A 24,226-nucleotide genomic window follows, 5' to 3' on the forward strand; every position below is an offset into this window, starting at 1 on the left:
TACGGTCTTTTTTTTTTTTTAGTTTTATTCATTTCAAACGGGCCGAATCCTGCGGGCCGTAGTTTGCCCACGGCTGCACTAGACGGAAGAAAAATGGCCCATAGCATCACTCCTCTAACACACAGCAGCTAGCTGCCGACTCACATGGCTCACTTCTCTGCTCCAGACCATGAAGAAATCCCACGGGGAACACCGGTCAGCCCATCTCAGCATCCCATCCACTCTCATGTTGTATATAAAATTCATCCAGTAAGACACAGAGTTAACTAGATGCAGGGTGTCAACAAGACAATGAATGTTGCCTACCTCTTTCCCTTTTCCTTTCCTGTTGTATTTTATCTCCTGTAATGGTGGTTCAACCCACAAAACTGGTGAGGAAATAAATTTATATCATGTGGTTGGTATCATAGGCAGTGGTGGTTGGAATTTGGGTTCTAGTAATCTTTTGTGGTAGGGGGAAATCCTTGTAGCACTGAAACTTTTCAAAAAGCAACCAGGTGTAATTGTTTTTAAGATGACTCATTGGGAAACTAAGTAAGGCAGTGGTTCTCAACCTTCTGGCTCTTTAAATACAGTTCCTCATGTTGTGACCCAACCATAAAATTATTTTCGTTGCTACTTCATAACTGTAATGTTGCTACTGTTATGAATCGTAATGTAAATATCTGATATGTAGGATGGTCTTAGGTGACCCCTGTGAAAGGGTCGTTCGACCGCCAAAGGGGTCGCAACCCACAGGTTGAGAACCGCTGAAGTAAGGAATCTGAACAGGAAAATCAGAGAATGATGAAATAGAATTTAAAATTGGGCTCTTCCACTGACTTAGCTGCATTTCAAGTGCTCAACAGCCATGTGTGCATAGTGACCACCACCTGGGGCAGCACAGACATGGGTCATTTTCATCCTCACAGAACAGGGGTGCTGCTGTGGAAATGTTCAGAGAAGTGGGCAAAAGTAAATGGACAGAGATAGTCAATGCAGCACTGTTTGTAAAGCAAAAAAACTGAATACAACAAACAAGAAATAGTTAAATAATAAATAATAATGTCACATTTATACTAAAGTATAAAATAAAAAAACATGAGGCAGATCTATATAAACAAACAAAAAGGGCTCCATGTTGAAAAGTATATTGTGAAACAAAATATGCATTTTCACACTGTATATATAGTAACTCTAAAGCCACTGGAAAATATCTGCAAGGATATATATCAAATTGTTAGTAGAAGAAATAGGGTTTGAAGAGAGGAATGGCAATTTTCACTTTTATTTATGTTGAAACTGAATTTGTTACAACAGCATATATCCTATGTTTTAAAAATATTTTTCAAAAGGAGTTCTACTTTTAGAAAGAGGACTTACCCATAAGCTGTGATCATACTCTACAAATTTTTTTTCTAAACCGGAAATTCCATTCTTTGCTTAATATTTTTCTAGACGTAGTAATCAGGACTATTTTCCTGAAGCCTGGGAAGAGCCACAGATGTTTCCCCCTTCAGCTTTGGCCTCCTCCTACCACACTTTCTTCCCTTCAGTACTTCCTCCCCAACTGTCCCCTTTCCTTTGCCGGTCTTTTGACCACTCACACCCTCACTCTTTCTCAAAAGGACCAGCCTGATACTACTCTACTCTGTAACATTGCTAACTAAAGGCAGTCAGTGTCTCAACAGAACTGCTCTGCCCAGCAGAACAAAACTCACCATTCCACTCCTCGGCCTGAGTGCAGAGGAGTAGTAAGGGTGAGGTACACTAAAGTGGAAGGGACAGGCAACAGCATAGATATTTCAGACATACCACCTTAGGCATAAATCCCACCTATGAGAGTATTTTCCAAAGCAAATCACACCAAATATAAGAAAACCACCACTAGCAAATCAGATGAATGATTATGTTAAATGTGATGGGTTTATTTTATTTTACTCTGATGCAAAACCAAAGATTCCACTACAGCACAGAGACCAATATATCAAAAGGTCATGTAAAAGTGGTGTGGGACATGCAGGACGTGATGTACAAACTGGAGGTCAGGTTATCTCCTTTGTAACGTGACACTACGTTGTCGCTGAGGAACACATGTAAAAGAATACTGCGGAACTGAACTGAAATGTGGCACACACATGACAACTTCCAGCATGCCGTCAAGCACCTCCCTTAGGATGGACTTGCGATTTCTAGACTTCAGTGTGGGGAGAATTACCATTCTTTGGAAGAATAAAAAGTTCACACTTTTGAAATTTCAGAGAAGAATTTTAAGGCCAAAACAGTGGGTTCATTTCTCTTCACCTCCAGGGAGAAATCTGATGCTTTATTCAAAACCGCATTAAGCTTCTAGTTCAAATCCCAACCCAACCTTGTGACCTCCTGCATTGAAGTTCTTTCCGTCGATTAAAGCTGATAGGGTCAGTTTGACTCCTAGGAAGAAGAGAACACAACAATCATTTGTGACAAGTATTACAATCAGAATTGCATTTACTAGAAACAACAGATGGAGTCAATGGCATGGGTTACGGCTGGGTGTAAGAGACATTAAGCATGCAGCTATTACTAAACTCAACACAGGGTTATCCATAATCAACTGATCTGTAATGAGCAAAGCATAATCATGGCAAACTTTAATTGGAATTCAGGGTTAAGAAGAATGAGTGATCAACCAAATTCATAAGCCAAAGTGCCCAAGTTATAGCTAGAAATACACAAAAAATTTTTAAGCAAGAGTACTTGATGTTTTACTTTGTGTGAACAATCAAATGTTACAAAATTGTCTGAATCAGCCTATAGTGATTATAGGTTGTTTTGTAGGTTATTTTCATTACTAGAGGCCCGGTGCACAAAAATTTGTGCACTGGCGGGGGGGGGGGGGGGAGGGGGGAGGTGGTGGTCCCTCAGCCCAGCCTGTGCCCTCTGGCAGTCTGGGACCCCACAGGGGATGACCACCTGCTGGCTTAGGCCCGCTCCCCAGGGGAACGGGCCTAATCTGGCAATCAGACATCCCTCTGGCAACCCGGCAGCCCTCGGGGAATGTCCACTTGCCAGCGGGGAACAGGCCTAAGCTGCAGTCGGACATCCTTAGCGCTGCTGAGGAGGTGGAAGAGGCTCCCACCACCACCACTGTACTAGCAGCCATCAACCTGGCTTGTGGCTGAGCAGAGCTCCCCCTATGGGAGCACACTGACCACCAGGGGGCAGCTCCTGCATTGAGTGCCTGCCCCCTGGTGGTCAGTGTGTGTCATAGTGGCCAGTCATTCCCAGTCCTTCTGCTGTTAGGGTCAGTTTGCATATTACCCTTTTATTATATAGGATAGAGGCTGGTGCACGGGTAGGGGCCAGCTGGTTTGCCCTGAAGGGTATCCCAGTTCAGGGTGGGGGTCCCGCTGGGGTGCCTGGCCAGCCTGATTGAGGGGCTGATGGCTGTATGCAGCTGGTCATACCCCTTCAGGGTGGAGGTCCCCACTGGGATGCCTGGCCAGCCTGGATGAGGGGCTGATGGCTTTTTGCAAGCTGGTCACACACCCTTCAGGGTGGGGGTCCCCACTGGGTTGCCTGGCCAGTCTGGGTGAGAGGCTGATGGCTGTTTTCAGGCTGCACCCGCTTTAGGGTGGGGAGTCCCCACTGGGTTGCCTGGCCAGTCTGGGTGAAGGGCTGAGGGCTGTTTTCAGGCTGGCCAAGCCCCCTGGTGACAGAAGCTCCCAGCCTCTCCTTATTTTTTCTTTTTTTATTCTGGAATTTATTTACCTTCTATAATTGAAACTTTGTTGCCTTCAGTGGAGCTCAGAGCTGGCCACGGCAGGCAGGAAGCTTGGCTTCCTCCATCACTGGAGCAACCAAGCCTCCTGCTCGCTCCAGCTCCGTGGCCATGGCCAGCTAAAAGCAGGTATCTGGGGATTATTTATCTTCTATAATTGAAACTTTGTTGCCTTCAGTGGAGCACAGAGCTGGCCTCGGCTGGCGGGAAGCTTGGCTTCCTCCATCACTGAAGCAACCAAGCCTCCTGCTTGCTCCAGCTCCGTGGCTGCCAGCCGCCATCTTGGTTGGGTTAATTTGCATATAGTCGCTCTGACTGGCTGGTGGGCGTGGCTTAAGGCATAGCGAGGGTACGGTCAATTTGCATGTTTGCATTTTATTAGATTAGATTCCTCTATCACCTACCTGAACCCCACTGTTATTAATTTTACTTACCTGGTCGAAGAGTCTGAGTATAACCCAGTCCAATCAGGCTGGCGTTATTTACTTTAGCCTAAGATTAGGAGATGAAATAGAAACAGTGAGAAAACAATCAATTTTATAATATATAAGTCCATTACAACCACCACTTCATGCATCAGATTTCCAAAGCTAAAGCACCTTAGGGCCAATCTAGAATGACTGAAACTAAAAATTTAATTAATAAAAAGATAAACCTTCTAAGAAGTTAAGAGAACTGGTAGCAACAGCAGGGACCTTGAAAATGCATGCATAAAGGCCTCAAGAAAATCTTTTTAAAACACCGTGCAAATATCCCTGTGTACTGAATTCTTTGAGATGCAAGTTTACAGCCTTTGGTATGATCTCTGGTAAGAGACAAATCTGGTTCAAATCTTGGCACTGCCACTTATTGTGTGACCGTGGGCAAGTTACCTGACCTCTCTAAGCCTCAGTTCCCTCATCTGTAAAACAGGCATGAGGACACTACTCACCACCTATAGTTGTGAGGATTAAATGAAATAATACACATAAAGCCCTTAGCACAGTACCTGAAATTTAAGAGCTCAATTAGTGCTATTATTAATAAAAATTACTAATACCAATAGGAATAATCAAATCCCATGAATTTATAGATAAGAAATTTTGAGGCCAAAGAGAGAAAATGACTCGAGAAGGTCAGACAATAACCAAATATAGGAGGAACTAGGACTAGAAGCCAATATCCTGACTTCAGGTGTAATACTCTTTTCACTACACAATGACTAGCTCATAAAAGTTAATACAGAACATGCAAACTACAACCATATCACAACTTTAATAACTTAGATGAAACCCTAAGAGTAGACACAATCTGGTAGCACTTTCTTACAGCTAGAGAAGTTCTACAATCCAACTTGTATTTAGCAGCGATGCCAAAACGGGTGTTGTTACTGCCAGCTGTCCAAGCAAGGTTTATTGACGTTTCAATCTTCTCATTAACCTTCTGGTAGATAGACCCTCCAAATTCAGTGCCATCATTCCTGTTTTCATGGTATAAGAAAAAGTCAAAATATCTAGTTTGTACCATAGTTGTGATATAGAAACAAATTCAAAGATTTTCTAAACCAGGATGTCATTTAGCAACTATAGATTTCAGCAAACTTCTAGCATAAATAACTACCAATCAAACAAGGAACTAAACCCAGTTATGTAGTTTAACCACCTAATTAAAATGTAGTTAGCACTTGATTCATTTACTTGGCTTCTCTATGATATAAATTTTTTAGTCACAATTAAGTTATATACGAAGGCAGACACCTCAGGTGAATATGACCTAGAGGTCTCTCTGATGTTCACAGAATCTATAAACTTCAAAGTTGAGTTCAACAAAGATCCCACATAAAATACATATAGTGGTATAAGTATGGGAATAGAGCCAATTCTGGATTTCATTTAAAAGTGTCCTACAGTTGCCCTAACTGGTTTGGCTCAGTGGATAGAGCATCAGCCTGAAGACTGAAAGGTCCCAGGTTCGATTCGGGTCAAGGGCATGTACCTTGGTTGCGGGCACATCCCCAGTAGGAGGTGTGCAGGAGGCAGCTGATCGATGTTTCTAACTCTCTATCCCTCTCCCTTCCTCTCTGTAAAAAATAAATCAAATAAAATGAAATGAAATGAAGTGTCCTACAGTTAGAAAGCACCCTCCCTACAATACCTAAGGTGCACTGCTCCAAAGAAGTACCTAAATTGCTTCAAGGCATTCCAGAGATTAGTCCCTGAGTTTTCATGGTTTTCCTGAAAACACTGTTCATCAATCTTAATGCCACTGTCTATACCACTGCTTGACTTTATTTTAGTCATCATAAGCGCATTAGAATATCTAGTGGAAGAAACATGCAACACTTCAAAAACACGTGCTTTCTCTTTCTGGTATAGCAGCAGTGGTGCCTAGTAGCCCAAGACATAAAATACAATTTAAAAGTTCAAATTCATTTCACCAATAGGATGCAGCCTACAGAAGTGAATCCAGAATCGCTTTGAGGATCTGCTGCTCCTGACCAAGGGTATCGGAAAACCTCCAGAGAATGACTGGAATGCTCCAGTTCTTCATGACCCAAACAGACCTGTGTCAGAAGACTGCAAGGCTGAGTAGGCAGCAGAGGAAGGACCATCTCCTAAGGACCCCTTGTATCAGGAGGTGACCCATGTCCTGGGCTCTCTCCATCCCAACGCTGCTTCTACACATTCTAGAGTTCCATTAAGTATGGATGCAGGCTGAGAGGCCAGGAACTGCCAGCAACACTGCACGATGCACCAAGTGCTCTACCCTTTGGCAGTGTTTTGCTGACTAAGAAAACAGTGCAGCAAGGCTGGATGTTCACCACGGCACCCTAAATGCAAGTACCATCACTTCTCAACATGCTAATGGCCACCAACTTTTGGGGTGACTATACTGGCACTAAGAGAGGAATAAATTATAGACACTCACACATGAGTGTGCAGCTGGAAGTCTGCAGCCTTGTAACCCAGGGCAAAATTATTCTGTGACAGTTTGGATTTGGCTGTGTCAAAACTCATCTGATAGCCAGCAAGCCAACCTTCAAAGCCTAGTACAGCCCAGCCGTAGATGGTTGGGCCAGAAAAATCTATATCCACATTACTGCCAAGACTGAAGCAATCCCGTTTGTAGGAGGCCTTCAACTTCCCACTCTTCTTTCTGTGAAAAAACAACACATGTGAAGAGTAAGACTTTCTGATACTGTTCAGGAATCTTTACAGTAAGATCCCCTCTCCCCTAGTGGTAGATGGCACACATACAGCAAACATGTTTCAAATTACTTAGCTTAAAAAATATAATTTTGTTAGTATTAGACATATATATACTATTTTTACCTATTCCTTAGTATAAATTCAAATGATGGGTTATTTCATGATTAATTTCTTGAAGGCATGAACAAACCTATAAAAAGGCCCTAACCGGTTTGGCTCAGTGGATAGAGTGTCAGCCCGGGAACTGAAGGGTCCCAGGTTCAATTTCAGTCATGGGCACATGCCTGGGTTGCAGGCTCAATCCCCAGAAAGGGGTGTGCAGGAGGCACCTGATCAGTGATTCTCTCTCATCATTGATGTTTCTATCTCTCTCTTCCTCTCCCTTCCTCTCTGAAACCAATAAAAAATATAATAAAAAAATGTAAAAAGGAGTAAGATATTTCAGAACCAAATTAATAATCTGAATTATATGTATATGTAGAAGCCAAATTTCTTTAAATATTTCCAAATGCCCAAATGCTACAAAAGGCAACAATATCCGACACACTTAGCTTCCAAATTAATAACCTAACCTATCATGGAGAGAAGTGTACTTTTTTTTTCTTAAAGGGTACAGCCCTTTTGTAAACACACTTATTTTCCTTAGGGTCAGTGTTTTCTCTATAGACAATGTTAGATAGATGGAAGAGAAGTGTGCATTTTTGAAGGGTAATACTGAAATTAGTTCTTAATAATCCTTTTCTATTCCAATCAGGCCTCTTATGAGACTATGTGTCCTGAAGATAGTTAAAGTGTGTGGCAGGAAGGACGCACCTGTTGATACAACTAAGAAATGCCACTCTGCACTTTTGTTCTTTTGATAGGCAGATAGGGAACAACACAAACCCATTTTTAGATAAAGAAATTGAAGCCGGGAAGTTGGGAGGATTTAAGGCTAAGAAAGCAAGTCAATAGCAGAACTAGTCATTATAGTGTTCTACATCCAGATTACATTGTTTTCTTAAGAAATTCTCAGCAAAATACCGTATTATTTTGTCAAATACCATAATATACATCTAGTCCAAAGAGGCCCAGTGCATGAATCTTTGGAATCACTTAGGAAATAGCTAATGTCAGACCCTTCTAGTTCCTAAACTTTTTCTACTATTATGTGCCTCTTTGGACTAGATGTATATTTTTGTTCATCTGTTCAATTTTCAAAAAACAATTTTACCCTGCCTCAAGGGAGTCTTTCTTTCTTTTCACTGCATACACAAGGTCTCTAATATTCCTAACAACCTCTGAAGCATCAAAACTTTTTATTGCAATTTCGTACTTAAAACCCCTCAGGCTAAAAAACATTTCAGAAAATGGGGTTTGGATAATTACCCTGTGTTCGGTACAAATGTGGTATCAAGAGTCAGTTTCAACCCTTCAGCCAACTGAAAAATAAAGATTTAAAATTAATAATTAGTAACTTTCAATTCTTGACTCAAGAAACCAATTCTAAAATTTTCTCTAACTTCCTCTCTAACAACAACAAAAAAAGGGAAGTCATTAAAGACAAATATTAAATTATTTAATAAATTACCTCTTCATCCTTCTTTGTCCCTTTACCCCTTTACCCTTACCTCAGGCTTCATCATGATTCTCTCATCAAAACAACAGGTTAAAATATAAAGGTCAAATTCTCTTCCAGCCAGAAATGAAGATCATAGTACAAAAACAACAAAGTCCCAATACAACAAAATACTCTCTTGAAATTAGAGTAATAAGACAGCCTGATATTTAACAAGCCAAGTTAAGTACTTCATTTAGCTATATATATCCTATATAATAAAAGCCTAATATGCTAAGTCCGGTCCTCCGATCGGCCATTCAACCAATAAAACCTTAATATGCTAATAATATGCTAAGGCCATTCAACCGCTCTATGACATGCACTGACCACCATGGGGCAGACGCTCCAACTGGTAGGTTAGCTTGCTGCTGGGGTCTGGCCGATTGGGACTGAGCGAGACGAGCCAGACATGCCCTGGAGCCTTCCCGTGGTCCCTCCCTGGCTAGCCAACCTCCTGCATCCCTCCCCAGCCCCTATCATGCAACAGTGGGGTCCCTTGGCCTGACCTGCGCCCTCTCGTAATCTGGGCTGAGAGACCGCCCCCCCCAAGTGCATGAATTTCGTGCACTGGACCTCTAGTATATATACTGCAAGGGTAGGCTGGCCTTCCTTCCCCCCGCTGCCGGCACCGGCTCCCCTCCAGCTACCAGCACCAGGCTACCCACCGGCTGCCAGCACCTGGGACCTGGGCTTCCCTCTAGCTGCTGGCAGTTGGCCCCTTCCCCCGCCCACACCCGCCTTGGCTGGAGCTGCCCGTGTCCGCCGCCACCCCCCTTCTTTCCCCAATTGATTGCCCTGCTGGCCAGGGGCCTGGGCCTCCCTCTGCAGGGCGATTGTGGGGCAATGGCAGGGCCCCCCAACCAATCGCATCGCACCCACCTTGGCTGGCCTAGCACCAATGCGTGTCACAGTGTGGGTGTCCAGATGGTCGTTCTGCTGTTCAGCCTTTTGGTCGATTTGCATATTAAGCTTTTATTATTTTATATATATACTAGAGGCCTGGTGCACAAAAATTTGTGCACTCGGGGGGGGGAGGGGGGTCCCTCAGCCCGGCCTGTGCCCTCTCGCAGTCTGGGACCCCTTGGGAGATAACGCCCTGCTGGCTTAGGCCTGCTCCGAGGTGGCAGAGGGCAGGCCCAATCCCTAGGTGCAGCCCCTGGTTGGGCTCAGAGCAGGGCCGATTGGGGAGTTGGGACACTGCCCCCTGTCATGCACAGAGCAGGGCGATCGGGAGATTGTGATTCCACCCTTAGTCACGCTCAGGGTAGGGCCGATTGGGGGGTTGGCGCACCATCCCGTCACACTCAAGGCAGGGTCGATGGGGAGGTTGCGGCGCCACCACGTCATGCACAGAGCAGGGCCAATCAGGGAGTTGGAGCATTTCCCCCTGTCGCTCACAGAGCAGGGCCCATCGGGGGGTTGGGGCTCTGTACCGTCACGCACAGAGCAGGGTCAATCAGGGGGTTGGGGCGCAGCCCCCTGTCATGCACAGAGCAGGGCCCATAAGGGGGTTGGGGCGCCGCCCTCTATCACCCACAGAGCAGGGCCGATCAGGGGGTTGGGGTGCTACCACTCTCACACTCAGGGCAGGGCCGATGGGGAGGTTATGGCTCTACCCCGTCACACACAGAGCAGGGCCCGTGGGGGGGGGCGGGGGGGGGTTGGGCGCCGCACCCTGTCACACACAGAGCTGCAGGGTGATCAGGGGATCTGGGCGCTGCCCCCTGTCACGCTGATCCCGGTGCCAGGAGGCCTTGCGGCTCCACTGATCCCGGTGCTGGGAGGCATATTACCCTTTTACTATATAAGGTAGAGGCCTGGTGCATGGGTGGGTGCCGGCTGGTTTGCCCTGAAGGGTGTCCTGGATCAGGGTGGGGGTCCCCACTGGGGTGCCTGGCCAGCCTGGGTGAGGGGATGATGGCTGTTTGCAGCTGGTCACACACCCTTCAGGGTGGGGGTCCCCACTGGGGTGCCTGGCCAGTCTGGGTGAGGAGCTGAGGGCTGTTTTCAGGCTGGGGGTGACTGAAGCTCCCATCCGCTCCTTTTTTTTTTTTTTTTTTTTTTTATTCTGGGCTAGCTTTAGCTTTGAGGCTTGGCTCCAGCTCTTAGGCCTCCGCTGCTGAAAGTAGGTTTCTGTCCTTTGCTTACAATGTTGCGATCCTGCTGGCTGAAGCCCGGCAGGTTTCTGGGGTTTTGTTTAGCTTCTATGTTTGTTACATAGTTGCTTGCAGCTCAGAGGCCTGCAGCGGCAGGCGGGGAACGTTGGAGTCCTCCGTCACTGAAGCAAGCAAGCCTCATATTAGTTTCAAGCTGCCTGGCTGCCGGCCGCCATCTTGGCTGACAGTTAATTTGCATATTGCCCTGATTAGCCAATGGGAAGGGTAGTGGTCGTACGCCAATTACCATGTTTCTCTTTTATTAGATAGGAGGATGTATGTGTGTGTGTGTGTGTGTGTGTGTGTGTGTATTAGAGGCCCAGTGCATGAATGGGGTCCCTCTGCATGGCCTGCAGGGATCAGCTGAAACTGGCAGTCCAACATCCCCTGAGGGATGTAGTAGTGCGTGAAGTGGCAGGCGGCTTCCCGCTCATCCTGGCCCTGCTATGCCTGCCGCCATCGCCATAACTCGGTAGACTTGCTGCCACTCTGCTACAGGCACCACCACAGCTGCAATTGCCAGCCATGAGCCAGTTGTACAGTGCCCGTCAGTTAGCTGAGTGGCACTCCCACTGTGGGAATGCACTGACCACCTGGGGGCAGCTCCTATGTTGAGCATCTGGCCCCTGGTGGTCAGTGCATGTCATAGCAACTGGTCGCTTAGGCTTCTATATATATAGATTACTTTTATAGGGTAATGTACATATAGACAACTTCCAAAAAAGTGCCCTGTACACAGCAGGCCCTTGACAAATATTTGATATATTTATCTTTGAAAACATTGTAGAATTTTAGAAATATTTTTCTATGGAGCAAATTTTGCAATGATTACAAAACAAAATTAAAACTAAATCACTGCAAATAGTTTGGTCTACCCAGGAGAGGCTTAGGTGTGTAACAGAATAAGTAGAGCAGTTCAGAATAAAGATGTAGAGTAATAATTATGTACTCGCAAACAAAGCCCTACTTTCTATAAACATAAGACATACCAAAGAAGGCCACGAACAGAGAAAAAATATGGCTCCTGGATAGGTTGTAAGATTTCATTTAGATTACATTTGGGGTTTTTTCATCATCTTATCTGCAAGATAAATTTAACATACAAATATCTGCTAATGCTTTCTCTTACCTTATTCTCCCAAGAGATTTCTGTTCCAAGAGTATTGTCTGTGTTCCATTTTTGGGTGAATGTAAGTCCATAGTTACAGATCTTATATTTTGTCTCTAGGTTGCCTGATGCTTTCCCTGTGTCAGTATAAGCATGACCAGAAGTAGAAAATTCCTAAGCAATAAAAAATAACTTTAAAGGGTGCTCATCAAATAGCAAAATACCATTTCAGAAAGCAGTGTTCAATGCAGTAGACACCAGTACAATTAACATTTACTACAGCCCTTACTCTACAGCAACTTATTGCCTGCTTTCCTTCTTTCTAATTTCTAAATATTTTAACCAGTTTTAGATCTTTCCATTACTCCATCTCTCTTATTGATATTTCTTATTTCATATATTCTCTTACTAAATGGAAATCGTATATTCTCTCTTTAAAAAAAAAGTATCTTGATTGAAAATAAATGACTTTACTAAAAATGAGAAAAATATAGAATCTTAAACATTTTACTTCCATGGCCTGAAAAAGATGATCAGTTTTCTATCATCATTTAAACTATTAGTTAAGTTTAAAGTCCTTATAATTCACAAATCAGTGGAAGCACTAGTCTCTCTTCCTCCTTTTAATAGGGTCAGAACTCTATCGCATTTTTAAAAAATTATTTTCATTGTTATAAAATAAACTTAATATTTATAATGTTAACCACGTTTTAATGTACAGTTCAGAAGCATTTAGTACATTCACACTATTATGAAAATTTTACTACTTTTTTCCACAAAACTATCTATTGAAACTTTCAGCATAAACGATTTTAATATTTGAAAGTGTCTATCCAATTGCTATAACAAAATGCAACGTTATAATTTATTCCTCTACCTCCTTCTCCCCTTGTCTACCTTTAAAGTGCTTTCTATCAAGTAGCTATTATGAGTACCTTAAAATAGATCCTCCTCTCTAGTTAGGTATCATTTCAGTCATATGACAATAAGCAATTAGAAATAGATATCCTTCTAGGGGAAGCAAACAGTCAACACCTGTCACTGACAATCTATGAACTGTCAAGAAAAAACCATTCTGATTGGCCCTGTTTTTAAAGAACATTTCTGAAATACTGCCAACCCTGACCAGTTATATTTCACTGCCTGCAACATGAATCCTCCCTTTAACAAATACCCTGCTCCCTAACTCTGTTTCTAGGCTGATGAAACAACTGGGAAACTCTGATCTGTTTATCAACACCACACAGAAAGTTTGCAGAGAATATCATGCTGCATATTTAGGGCAAGGCCTTAGTAAAAAATGATAAAAAGCTAGTCATGTTTAACAGTTCACACAATTATTTAATGTGGCCAGCACTTTTTTTTAGTAGATCCAACTACCCAGTGTTTTATTTTTTACACTTACCTTTCATTAACTTGAAAGTATAGCATATATATTTAAAGAAAGAATAGTCAGTCTACCTTTCTTTTTTATCATTTCTTAGTTTAAAGTTTTGTCAAGTCTAAAATACCAATTAAGAATGTCAAAGAGGGGAGAACCAAGATGGCGGCATAGGTTAACGCCGGAGTTTGCTGCTTTGAACAACTACTTCAAAAGTGAAACTAAAACACGGAACGGACATCACGCAGAACCACAGGAACGCTGGCTGAGTGGAAGTCCTACAACTAGGAGGAAAGAGAAACGCATACGGACACTCAGAGGAGGCGCAGTGCTGAAGTCAAATTCTGAGGTGCGGAGTGCGCGGAGCGGGCTGGCTGCGGAGGGCGTGGTTGTTGTTTTCAATCGGGAGGGAGTCGCAGACTCTGAGCTCCAGATACAGGCGAGTCTTTAGGGACCCAGACTCAAACGGGAGAAGCGGGACTGTCTGGCTTCGGTCAGAGCGAGTGCAGCTTTCTCTCCGAGCTTCGCAGCGGGTGCTGGAACTCAGAGAGGCAGAGCCCCTGGGGACAGGACTGAGAGCCGCCATAACTGCTCTCGCCGGCCCACCCTGTTGATCCTGTTCGACCCGCCCTGCCCAAGCCCTGCACAGAGGCATTTGCCGGATAGCCTCGGGCAAAGGCTAGATTAGCACCTCCCTAGAGGACAGAAGTTCTCTCACTGCTGACACAGCTGATTCTCATAGCCACTTGGCCTGGAGGTCAAACCCTCCCTGGAATTAGCTACAACAATCAAGATTTATCTATAAGACTGCGAACAAAGACCACTAGGGGGTGCACCAAAGAAGCATAACAAAATGCGGAGACAAAGAAACAGGACAAAATTGTCAATGGAAGAAATAGAGTTCAGAACCACACTTTTAAGGTCTCTCAAGAACTGTTTAGAAGCTGCCGATAAACTTAATGAGATCTACACGAAAACTAATAAGACCCTCGATCTTATATTGGGGAACCAACTAGAAATTAAGCATACACGGACTGAAACAACGAATATTATACAGACACCCGACAGCAGACCAGAGGAGCGCAAGAATCAAGTCAATGATTTGAAATGCGAGGAAGCAAAAAACATCCAACCGGAAAAGCAAAATGAAAAAAGAATCCAAAAATGCGAGGATAGTGTAAGGAGCCTCTGGGACAGCTTCAAGCGTACCAACATCAGAATTATAGGGGTGCCAGAAGATGAGAGAGAGCAAGATATTGAAAACTTATTTGAAGAAATAATGACAGAAAACTTCCCCCACCTGGTGAAAGAAATGGACTTACAGGTCCAAGAAGCGCGGAGAACCCCAAACAAAAGGAATCCAAAGAGGACCACACCAAGACACATCATAATTAAAATGCCAAGAGCAAAAGATAAAGAGAGAATCTTAAAAACAGCAAGAGAAAGTAACTCAGTTACCTACAAGGGAATACCCATACAACTGTCAGCTGATTTCTCAACAGAAACTTTGCAGGCCAGAAGGGAGTGGCAAGAAATATTCAAAGTGATGAATACCAAGAACCTACAACCAAGATTACTTTATCCAGCAAAGCTATCATTCAGAATTGAAGGTCAGATAAAGAGCTTCACAGATAAGGAAAAGCTAAAGGAGTTCATCACCACCAAACCAGGATTATATGAAATGCTGAAAGGTATCCTTTAAGAAGAGGAAGAGGAAGAAAAAGGTAAAGATACAAATTATGAACAACAAATATGCATCTATCAACAAGTGAATCTAAGAATCAAGTGAATAAATAATCTGATGAACAGAATGAACTGTTGATTATAATAGAATCAGGGTCATAGAAAGGGAATGGACTGACTATTCTTGGGGGGAAAGGGGTGTGGGAGATGTGGGAAGAGACTGGACAAAAAATCGTGTACCTATGGATGAGGACAGTGGGTGGGGAGTGAGGGCGGAGGGTGGGGCGGGAACTGGGAGGAGGGGAGTTATGGGGGGGAAAAAAAAGGAACAAATGTAATAATCTGAACAATAAAGATTTAATTAAAAAAAAAAAAAAAAAAAAAGAATGTCAAAGAGAAGAAAGGCTAGTATTTTTCTAAGTTCAGTTCCAAGCTCGTAATAGCGTGTTTTAGTCTAATTTCATAATTAGCTCAAACAGTGCAAAACACATTTATAACATGCACATAGCTCTACATTAAATGCTAGAAAGCAACAAAATAATCTTAAAATGTTACTGTTAAATAAAGGGCATATGATAAAAATATCAAGATGCAATCTAAGAAATTTGGAGCAATGGATATAATTTATCATGAATCAGTACCAGAGACCAAAAGCAACCATAAAAATAAGCACACATATGCTGTTTTTCTTACCATCTGAATGAATATTCCCACACCACAGCAGCATGAAAGGGAGATAACATTTTTAGTTGATGGTTTTTGCAACATAAACCTAACTTGAGCAAATTCTGAATGAGTATTATATTTCTATTTTAACAGAACCGTATACAATGTGCCCATCCTAATAGTGTAGTTGCATATATATTTACTCACCACTAGAAAATCCAGGGAAAGAATGACAGTGACAAACCAGGTTTATACAGAGTCTGAGACAAAGTATCATAAGAATTCCACATACCTCTTCCCTTCTAATTAAATCATTATACCTAGAAATAAACTTTGCATATGTTTGAATAGGTAATACCAAAAAAGATGAGGCCAATTAGGAGAAATCAGAGAATGAGGTGAATGTAAAGGTAATCTAGTTGCTAAGACTTAATAAAAGCTCTAGTTAATGATGCTTTGAAAATATGCACATATATACCTTTTACTATATTCTTAACTTCCAGTACAAAAGACTCTATGATCATCAATAAAAACTATGAACTAATTTCTATGTGCATTTTATTTCTACATTTGCTTCAATTAATCATGAAGAAGCAGAGGCTAAAATTAATTTATTCTTGTAAAAGGATTGATAAAACTTGTATGAACCCAATACAATGAAAGGAAAGTTTTCAGTGTCCATACTCATGAAGATTTATAACAATATGGCATGGGTCAAATATATATATACACACACACTATACCTTCTGAGAGTAAGACTTAAGAATAGTCTAGTTATGACAAAAACAAAATTCAACCTGACTGTTTCTGGGCTTAAGTGGCTGAGTGAGGATTCTCACTGAAATCTGAGAGTGGAAGAAAACTGTCGGGAAGAGAGCACAGAGCCAAAAGTATGCTGCTTCACATAACCAGACTGAACGCTGATTTTTAAACTGGTTCCTTTCAGTTCATGAGGATACATTTATTGAAAATATATTAGGTACTTACCACTCCACTACATGACTTGGTTCTCAGATCTATTTTGACCATGCCAAACCCTAGACACACACAAAAACACAGTAATGTACAAAACGTAACATTCACTACAGTTTTTGTAACTCAGAAATGATGAAAATAGTCCATAGTCCCTTCCATTTGGAAAATACACAGTATTCTCGTTAGGTGAGACTTCCACAAGAAACAATTATAATGAACTAGCTTAAGCATAATTTTTAAACCCCTCAAAATAATGAAGACGTATTTTAAAACTATAAGTTAAAGAACAAATAAATGAATGAAATATGTACTATTCTGAGAACTAAAATTATTAGAAAATACTATGCAGATATATATACAAGCTTAAAATATATATAATTAACATTACTAGTTAATAAAAAAAATCAAATGTGTACAACACAAAAAATTAAAAGTTTAAAGACTACACTTTAAAAACTAAAAATAAATGTCTATTGGATCAAAGAATATATGTTACTCCGAAGACGTTAAAAGTTGGGTCTTCACTCTTACAAAAACACTGCCATTATTTAGAGAAGGAAAAATGTATCCCCTGCTTTAATTGTAGCCACAGAAAGCATACATATTACAGATTTATATTATTTGGTCTTATTTTGTTAATCCTCACCTGAGGATATTTTCCCATTGATTTTCAGGGAGAATGGAAGAGATAGGGAAAGACAGAGAAATATTGATGTGAGAGAAACACATTGATTAGTTGCCTCCTGCATGTGCCCCGACCAGGACCTGGGCCGGGGAGAAGCCTGCAATCGAGGTATGTGCTCTGGACCGGAATCGAACCTGGGACCCTTCAGTCCACAGGCCAATGCTCTATCCACTGAACCAAACCGGCTAGGGCTGGTCTTATTTTTAAACAACTGTTTTTAAAATTTGTGTGACTCCTCTAAAGAATGAAGTCTAATAACCTGTTAATAGTTATCCCCTTAAATCTTGTGAGACACATTAATGTTGATTAACCTCATTTTACTAGCATGATATAAGCATTTACTACTAACGGTTACCTCACATTGGAAATTTACAATAGCATACTTACCATATCCTTTGTTGAAGACATCCTTGGCAGCCTTTCCTAGGTCACAGTAAGTTGGTGTGTTACACATCTCTTATAAAGAAAAATGGGAACAATGAATAAAAATATCCATTTAGTATTTATTCACCCTTAGTCCTTCTACTATACAGAGCTGTGAGAAGAGGTACACGTTTTCTCTTCCTTTGCATCATTAATGCTTACACCCGAATGCCAGCAAAGCTGAGAAGGCATTCAGGTCCTTTAAAAAAAGCTTTCCTGACCACTGAAAAATAAAAGGGTGTTTTTCAGGAGAGTCAGAGGTCATCTTCTGATAGCATTTCAAAGAAAAGAAATTTCTCACAGGCCAAAGGAGAAATGTGTTAATTTAACTTTTTACTTTAAAAAAAGGAAAATTGACATTAGAAAAACTTCTCTGAGGCTCCTATAAAGCCAAAAAGCTGTATAAGGCGACAAGATAAATTTGTTAAGGAACTGTAAGCTTAAACAGATGCACTAAAAATCTTCAGGGTTAACATTTTTGCCACTCTGAAATTAAGCTCTTAAAATAAGAATTACCATATTAATTGAAATGCAATCATCCAGAATATGCCCTCTCAGAGCTCTTCTTTTTTTTTTTTTTAATATATTTTTATTGGTTTCAGAGAGGAAAGGAGAGGGAGGGAGGGAGGGAGAGGGGAAGAGGGGGAGAGGGCGGGAGGGAGGGGGGGGGGGAGAGAGAGAGAGAGAGAGAGAGAGAGAGAGAGAGAGAGAGAGAGAAACAGCAATGAAAAGAGAATCACTGACTGGCTGCCTCCTGCTCACCCTTTACTAGGGATGGAGCCCGCAAGCCAGGCATGTGCCCTTGACCAAAATCGAACTGGACCCTTCGGTCCCCAGGCCGACACTCTATCCACTGAGCCAAACCGGTTAGGGCTCAAAGCTCTTCTTAATATAAAGTGCTAAAATATTACCCATGAACCAGAAATAGGAATAATTCTGCCTGCAGTAATCTCCTTATCAAAAATTGGTGTACTCTCAGGTTAAATCCCAAAGAGCCTTGACTTTTTACCTTGCTGACTTAGTATTCACCCAGCTTTCTGCCGCCAACAAGACTCACATCGAAATGCTCAGTTCTATCAACTGCTGAACATACCCTTCCTTTGCCCTTTGTGTAACGGGAAATCTTTTCCTGCAGCCGTCTCAAAAACCATGTGTAACCAACTGTACAACCACCTGAAGCAACCCAATTAGCCCCAGATACTAAACCAGAAAATTCCAGAGCACCAGCAGGCCCTTGCAATCCCTATGCCTACACATTCAAACCAGTATTTATTCAGCCCAGGTCTTAACCTGGCCTTCTGTTAAGTTTCTGCCTATGCCATCATACCTGAACGTGACATACACTTAGGATGCACTTCTTAATTGTGAATTCATTAAAAATTTGTTCCTTAACCTAAATCTGTCAAATACGACAGCCATTGTATGTTAAGGGAGCAGTGTAATACACACATGCAGATAGAGTTAGGAGGAAAGAGTATGTAAAGATGAAAGGGTCAGGACAAATGTACTGTCTCATACCATAATAAAACTTTGTTTCAAGGGAAGAGTATAGTAAAAATGAAAGGGTCAGGATAATAAATGCACTGACTCATTCCATAATAAAACTTTTTTTCTAAGCCAAAGGTTTCAGAGTTCACTTCCAGAGCAATTATTTTACAGTTCAGTTCCTTGCATTCAAATGATAGATTCTATACATTTTACACATTGCAATCTGGTATTACTTTTTATGATCACAACTGATGCTGGTATCTGTTGAAATTTTGCCAGAAGACTATAATTTGGAAAGGTAAGTACAGAAAAAAAACAGGCACCATACATTCAAGTAGAAATGTTAAGGCTTTAGAGTCTGGTTTTTCATCTCCTGACAAAAGAAAAGGTGCACTTGAATGTTTACAAACATCGACCTAGGGCAGTGGTTCTCAACCTTCCTAATGCCGCGACGCTTTAATACAGTTCCTCATGTTGTGGTGACCCCCAACCATAAAATTATTTTCGTTGCTACTTCATCACTGTCATTTTGCTACTGTTATGAATCGTAATGTAAATATCTGATATGCAGGATGTATTTTCATTGTTACAAATTGAACGTAATTAAAGCATAGTGATTAATCACAAAAACAATATGTAATTATATGTGTGTTTTCCGATGGTCTTAGGTGACTCTTGTGAAAGGGTCGTTCGACCCCCAGGTTGAGAACCAATGATCTAGGGACTCATCACGACTTTTCAGCATTCCACTGCCGGGCGTTTTGCAAAAGTCGTGCAGCTGATTTCGTTTACCAGCTGATCTCGGTTCTGCCCCTAGCTCAAGCTTACTTCTTCGGGCCCACGGTTTCTGATGGGAAATGTACGACTGGTGTGATCAAGCAAAAAATCGAGAAGACAAGAGACTTCACGTTACTCGAGAGCAACGAAAGCCGTCATCGGCCATTTCGATTAGCGCTACAAAATGCACTTGTTACTTGTAGACGCGCACACGGTGCCGAGGTTGCATCCGGTGCAGACGCGGGAGGAGAGGGCGTTCGTGACCTGGGTGCTGCGGCTTTACCCCGGAGCTGACCACACGGTCAGCGAAGAGCCCGTCTGTTCCTCGCGTCTCCTTTTCAGGCTGCACACACAGCATCCTCCCCACGGCGGTAAGGATGGAAGGGCTCCCACGATACTGGGTAACAATTCCAGGGAGGAAGCTGGGAAGCGGGGAGTGGGTTTGGGGTTCGGTGACCCAACTTCCCTAGAAACCAACCTCCTTTCCGGCTTGACGCCAGGAAACAAAGTCCCACGGGCACCCCAGGCGTCGGGGAGGTCGCGGCTCGGCGCTCGCAGCGCCGCCGGCCCCCGCCGGCGCAGCGGCTCCATCACCCAAGGCGGCCAGGGCAGCAAGGTCCCCTTTTGCCCTCCGCGGCCCACCCGGGCCCGCGCCCCGTTAGGCTGCGCTCTCCCTCCCGAGCCCTCCGTTAGGCTCGCCTCCCGTAGGGTCCCCGGCGCCATGGCGACTCACCGCCCCTGACCCCCGGCACGCCCCGCGGCCGCGGCTCCCCTCACCTCCACCTAGAGAGCAGGTCTCTGCTCAGCCAGGGCAACGCTGAAGGTCTTCTTCAACCAACGCCGTCCGCGCCTGCGCGGCCTCGCTTCCCCCGCGGCGCCTGCGCGCCCCCGCCTCCCCCCGCGCAGCGTATGCGCCGTGGTGTCACTCCGGGGTCGCGCGCCGCGGAGCTGCGTGCCGAGAGGAACAGCTGGGGCGAACCAACACCACCAACTGTCCGGCTCGGTGTGTGCGCGTGCGCGTGCGTGTGCGCGTGCGCGACAGGCCCTGCGCGCAGGTGGCCAGGGCGGAGGTCTAAGGCCTGGGGGAATCGCACCTTTGTCGCTAGAGGGCTAGCTCTCGCGAGAACGCTCGGAGGTTACCAGTTACTGTTGCCATGGGAGCAGCCGCAAGGCGGCGGGCGGAGGAGACTTCACTGGTACTCTTGGCTGGTGGCTGCTCGCCACCAGAACCCGGCCATTTCTCTGTCTGGCGGATGCCTTGCCCATCTTTATGGAGAAATCTCCGACTGAGTAAATGCCAAGAAGGTGGCCCATAGGTCATCTCACCTTACGGATGAGAAAACGTTGGCCCCGAGGGGTGTACGTGATGTCACGTACTCAAGATCACACAGGCAGCGGTAGGTAGATGATCATTCAAAAGAGAGGTGGAGGAGGGAAACCTCTTTAGAGAAGAATACCAGCTAATGCATGTAGAAGGAATTATATAGAAGATCACCACTTGGGGGCCACCAATAATCGATTCAGGCAAAACAAAATTATCAATGGATGCAGGATGGCTGAAGACATTCATGTTTCCAAGTATCACCGCAGGTTGCTTACTAAAGAGAAAAGGGTACCTTCACATCAAAGAAATCAGCCTGGCGTCACGTGCTCCCTGATGGCGTGCACAGAGGACCGACCCAACGATCATTATTCTTGCCAAAAGTGTGTGACTTGTCTCTATTCGTGAGGAAACAAACTCAAATTGAGGGACATTCTGCAAAACAACTGCCCAGTCTCTTTAAAAATGTAAATTTCACGAAAGATTAAGCAAAAGGCTAGTGAACTGTTCTAGATTAAAGGAGATGGGCGCGGCCGGTGTGGCTCAGTGGTTGAGCATGACCCATGAAGGAAGAGGACACCTGATGGATTCCTGGAGGGGTGAGGGGTGGGGAGGTACATGCCTGGGTTGCCGCTGGATCCCCAGGAGGGGGAGCAAGAGGCAGCTGATGGGTGTTTCTATCTCTCTATCCCTCTCCCTTCCTCTCTCTCTAAAAATCAATAAAAATAAAAGATGAAAAAATATGATACTAAAAACAATGTGATCCCAAATTGGACCTTGAGGTGGGGAGCAGTCTTATATGTAAAACATTATTAGGACAGTTGGGAAAATTTGAATGTAGACTGTATTAGAAATGCAATCATGTATTGCATCTTGGTTATGTAGACAGGGCATTGTTTTTAGGAGATACATGCTACAGTATTTAGGAGTGGAACAGCATGTATCTGCAACTAAAATGGTCAAGAAAAAAAAAGCAAATGTGCAAAATGTTAACATTGGTGAATCTAGGTAGAAGATATATGGGTGTTCATTACATTATTCTCAAAACTTCCCTGTAAGTTTAAAATTTTCAAAATAAGAAGTTGAGGAGAACCCCCACACACGTCTGTGATGTTCAGTTCACAGACTAGATCGCTGCTTGAATCAATGGCCGATATCACTATTTCAGGCTAATAAGAGAGAAGTAAGATAAGTGCTCCCAAAGGACTCATAATGCAGAACTTGGACAAATGCCTGCAAAATGAGGCAGAATATGATGGAGGTCATAAGCAAAGCAGGACTCAGTCGGCTAAATAAAATGAGCTTTGGAGTCAAAAGAGGCTGGGCTTGTATCTCAGATCTGCCAACTCTGGGGTATTAGACAAGCAACTTCTCTATGCCTCAGTTTCTACATCTGTGAAACAGAATAAGATCACTTCAGAGTATTGTAGTGAATAGTAAATGAAATAATGTATTCATAGCACATACTTACCTGGCATATGGAAATGTTCACTAATTACTAACACAGATGAAAATTAATATGCAATAAGATTTTAAGCCGAAACCGGTTTGGCTCAGTGGATAGAGCGTCGGCCTGTGGACTGAAAGGTCCCAGGTTCGATTCCGGTCAAGGGCATGTACCTGGGTTGCAGGCATATCCCCAGTAGGAGATGTGCAGGAGGCAGCTGATCGATGTTTCTCTCTCATCGATGTTTCTAACTATCTCTCTCCCTTCCTCTCTGTAAAAAATCAATAAAAAATATATTAAAAAAAAAGATTTTAAAAGGTATTCAACCCAAACCCTATTTATTCATATACTAGAGGCCCGGTGCATGAAAGATGTGCATGGGCTGGGGGTGGGGGTGGGTTCCCTCAACCCGGCCTGTACCCTCTCACAATCCTGGACCACTGGCTCCTAACCGCTCGCCTGCCTGCCTGTCTGATCACCCCTAACCACTCTGCCTGCCTGCCTGATTGCCCCTAACTGCTTGCCTGCCTGGCTGATCACCCCTAACTGCTCACCTGTCTGCCTGATTGCCCCTAACTGCTTGCCTGCCTGCCTGATCGCCCCTAACCACCTTTGCTTCTGCCCCCACACCCAAGACCCAGGCTTCCCTCCCTCTGGCTGGCCACAGGCACCCAGCACCCTGGGCAGTGCTGCCCAGGCCCTGGCTTTGTCAGGAAGGACATTCAGAATGACGTCTGGAGGATGTCCAGTCTATCCAGTCTAATTAGCATATTACCCTTTTATTAGTATAGATATGAATATTAGAGCCACGACTTCAGCCTGTACTTTGGCATGGACCTGGCTTTTGTCAGGTACAGCAGACCACTAAAGGCTATAAGGAGCACTTTGCATGGGAATCAGGCAGCATTCCTTCCTTTGGCTTCTGCTATCTAAAGACCTTTCTTCTGAAAGGACCTGGCACCACCCATCCCACGTGGTGCAGAGAGACTTCCTCTCTTCCCCTACACCTGATGCAGGAAGGTGATGAAAGAAACTGTTGAAGAAAAGAGCTACTGAAGATGGAATCCTTCCTTTGCTTCCTGCCCCTCTGGCCCTGTCAACATGATCCAGGTTAACACTCAATGTCCATATCAAATCTCTGGCCTTGGCCACTTCAAAACTACAGCCAGTTCTCGTTTCCCTACCTACACTGGTACCTAAACTCTTAGGTAGTGTAGAAAGTACATTCTCAGTCCAAATCCTAATAACATGGCATTCCTCTCCTGTAAAATCTCTAGGATCAGAATTTTGGAGCAGGGAAGGGACTTTAGACTCCTCCATTTGTGAGACATTTGCTGAGTGCTTATTATGTGCAGGCACCCTGCTCAGAGCTGATGTATGAGGAAACACCCCAATATGTCAGTGCCGTGTGGGTCCAGATGCCCATGAAGGTGGTGTCACCTAGTGAGCAAGCTCCCAATACAGGTCACCTACTCTAGTCAAGAAAACCTGCTGATCTGCCTATGCTGCCTCTTTGAGAGAAAATCTCAGAAGGTTCGTATACTTTTACCTTCAGAAATGAACACACAAGTCAGAACAGAAGCCCC

At 43.6% G+C, this 24,226-nt stretch overlaps 1 protein-coding gene across 1 annotated transcript; it reads right to left on the minus strand.

Annotated features, from left to right (window-relative positions):
• Window positions 1–1,886: 1,886 nt before the first annotated feature.
• On the minus strand, window positions 1,887–20,886 carry VDAC3 (voltage dependent anion channel 3). The gene is made up of 9 exons (XM_059685292.1): window positions 20,650–20,886; window positions 17,572–17,640; window positions 16,512–16,561; window positions 11,816–11,968; window positions 8,299–8,351; window positions 6,650–6,877; window positions 5,051–5,201; window positions 4,177–4,234; window positions 1,887–2,412 (listed from the first exon to the last, which is right to left on the minus strand). The coding sequence occupies exons 2-9, from the start codon at window positions 17,636–17,638 to the stop codon at window positions 2,321–2,323; spliced, it is 852 nt and encodes a 283-aa protein (XP_059541275.1). The 5' UTR covers window positions 17,639–17,640; window positions 20,650–20,886; the 3' UTR covers window positions 1,887–2,320.
• Between the last annotated feature and the right edge of the window lie 3,340 nt (window positions 20,887–24,226).

Source organism: Myotis daubentonii, chromosome 2 (genome assembly GCF_963259705.1).
Source record: "Myotis daubentonii chromosome 2, mMyoDau2.1, whole genome shotgun sequence".
Taxonomy (NCBI): Eukaryota; Metazoa; Chordata; class Mammalia; order Chiroptera; family Vespertilionidae; genus Myotis; species Myotis daubentonii.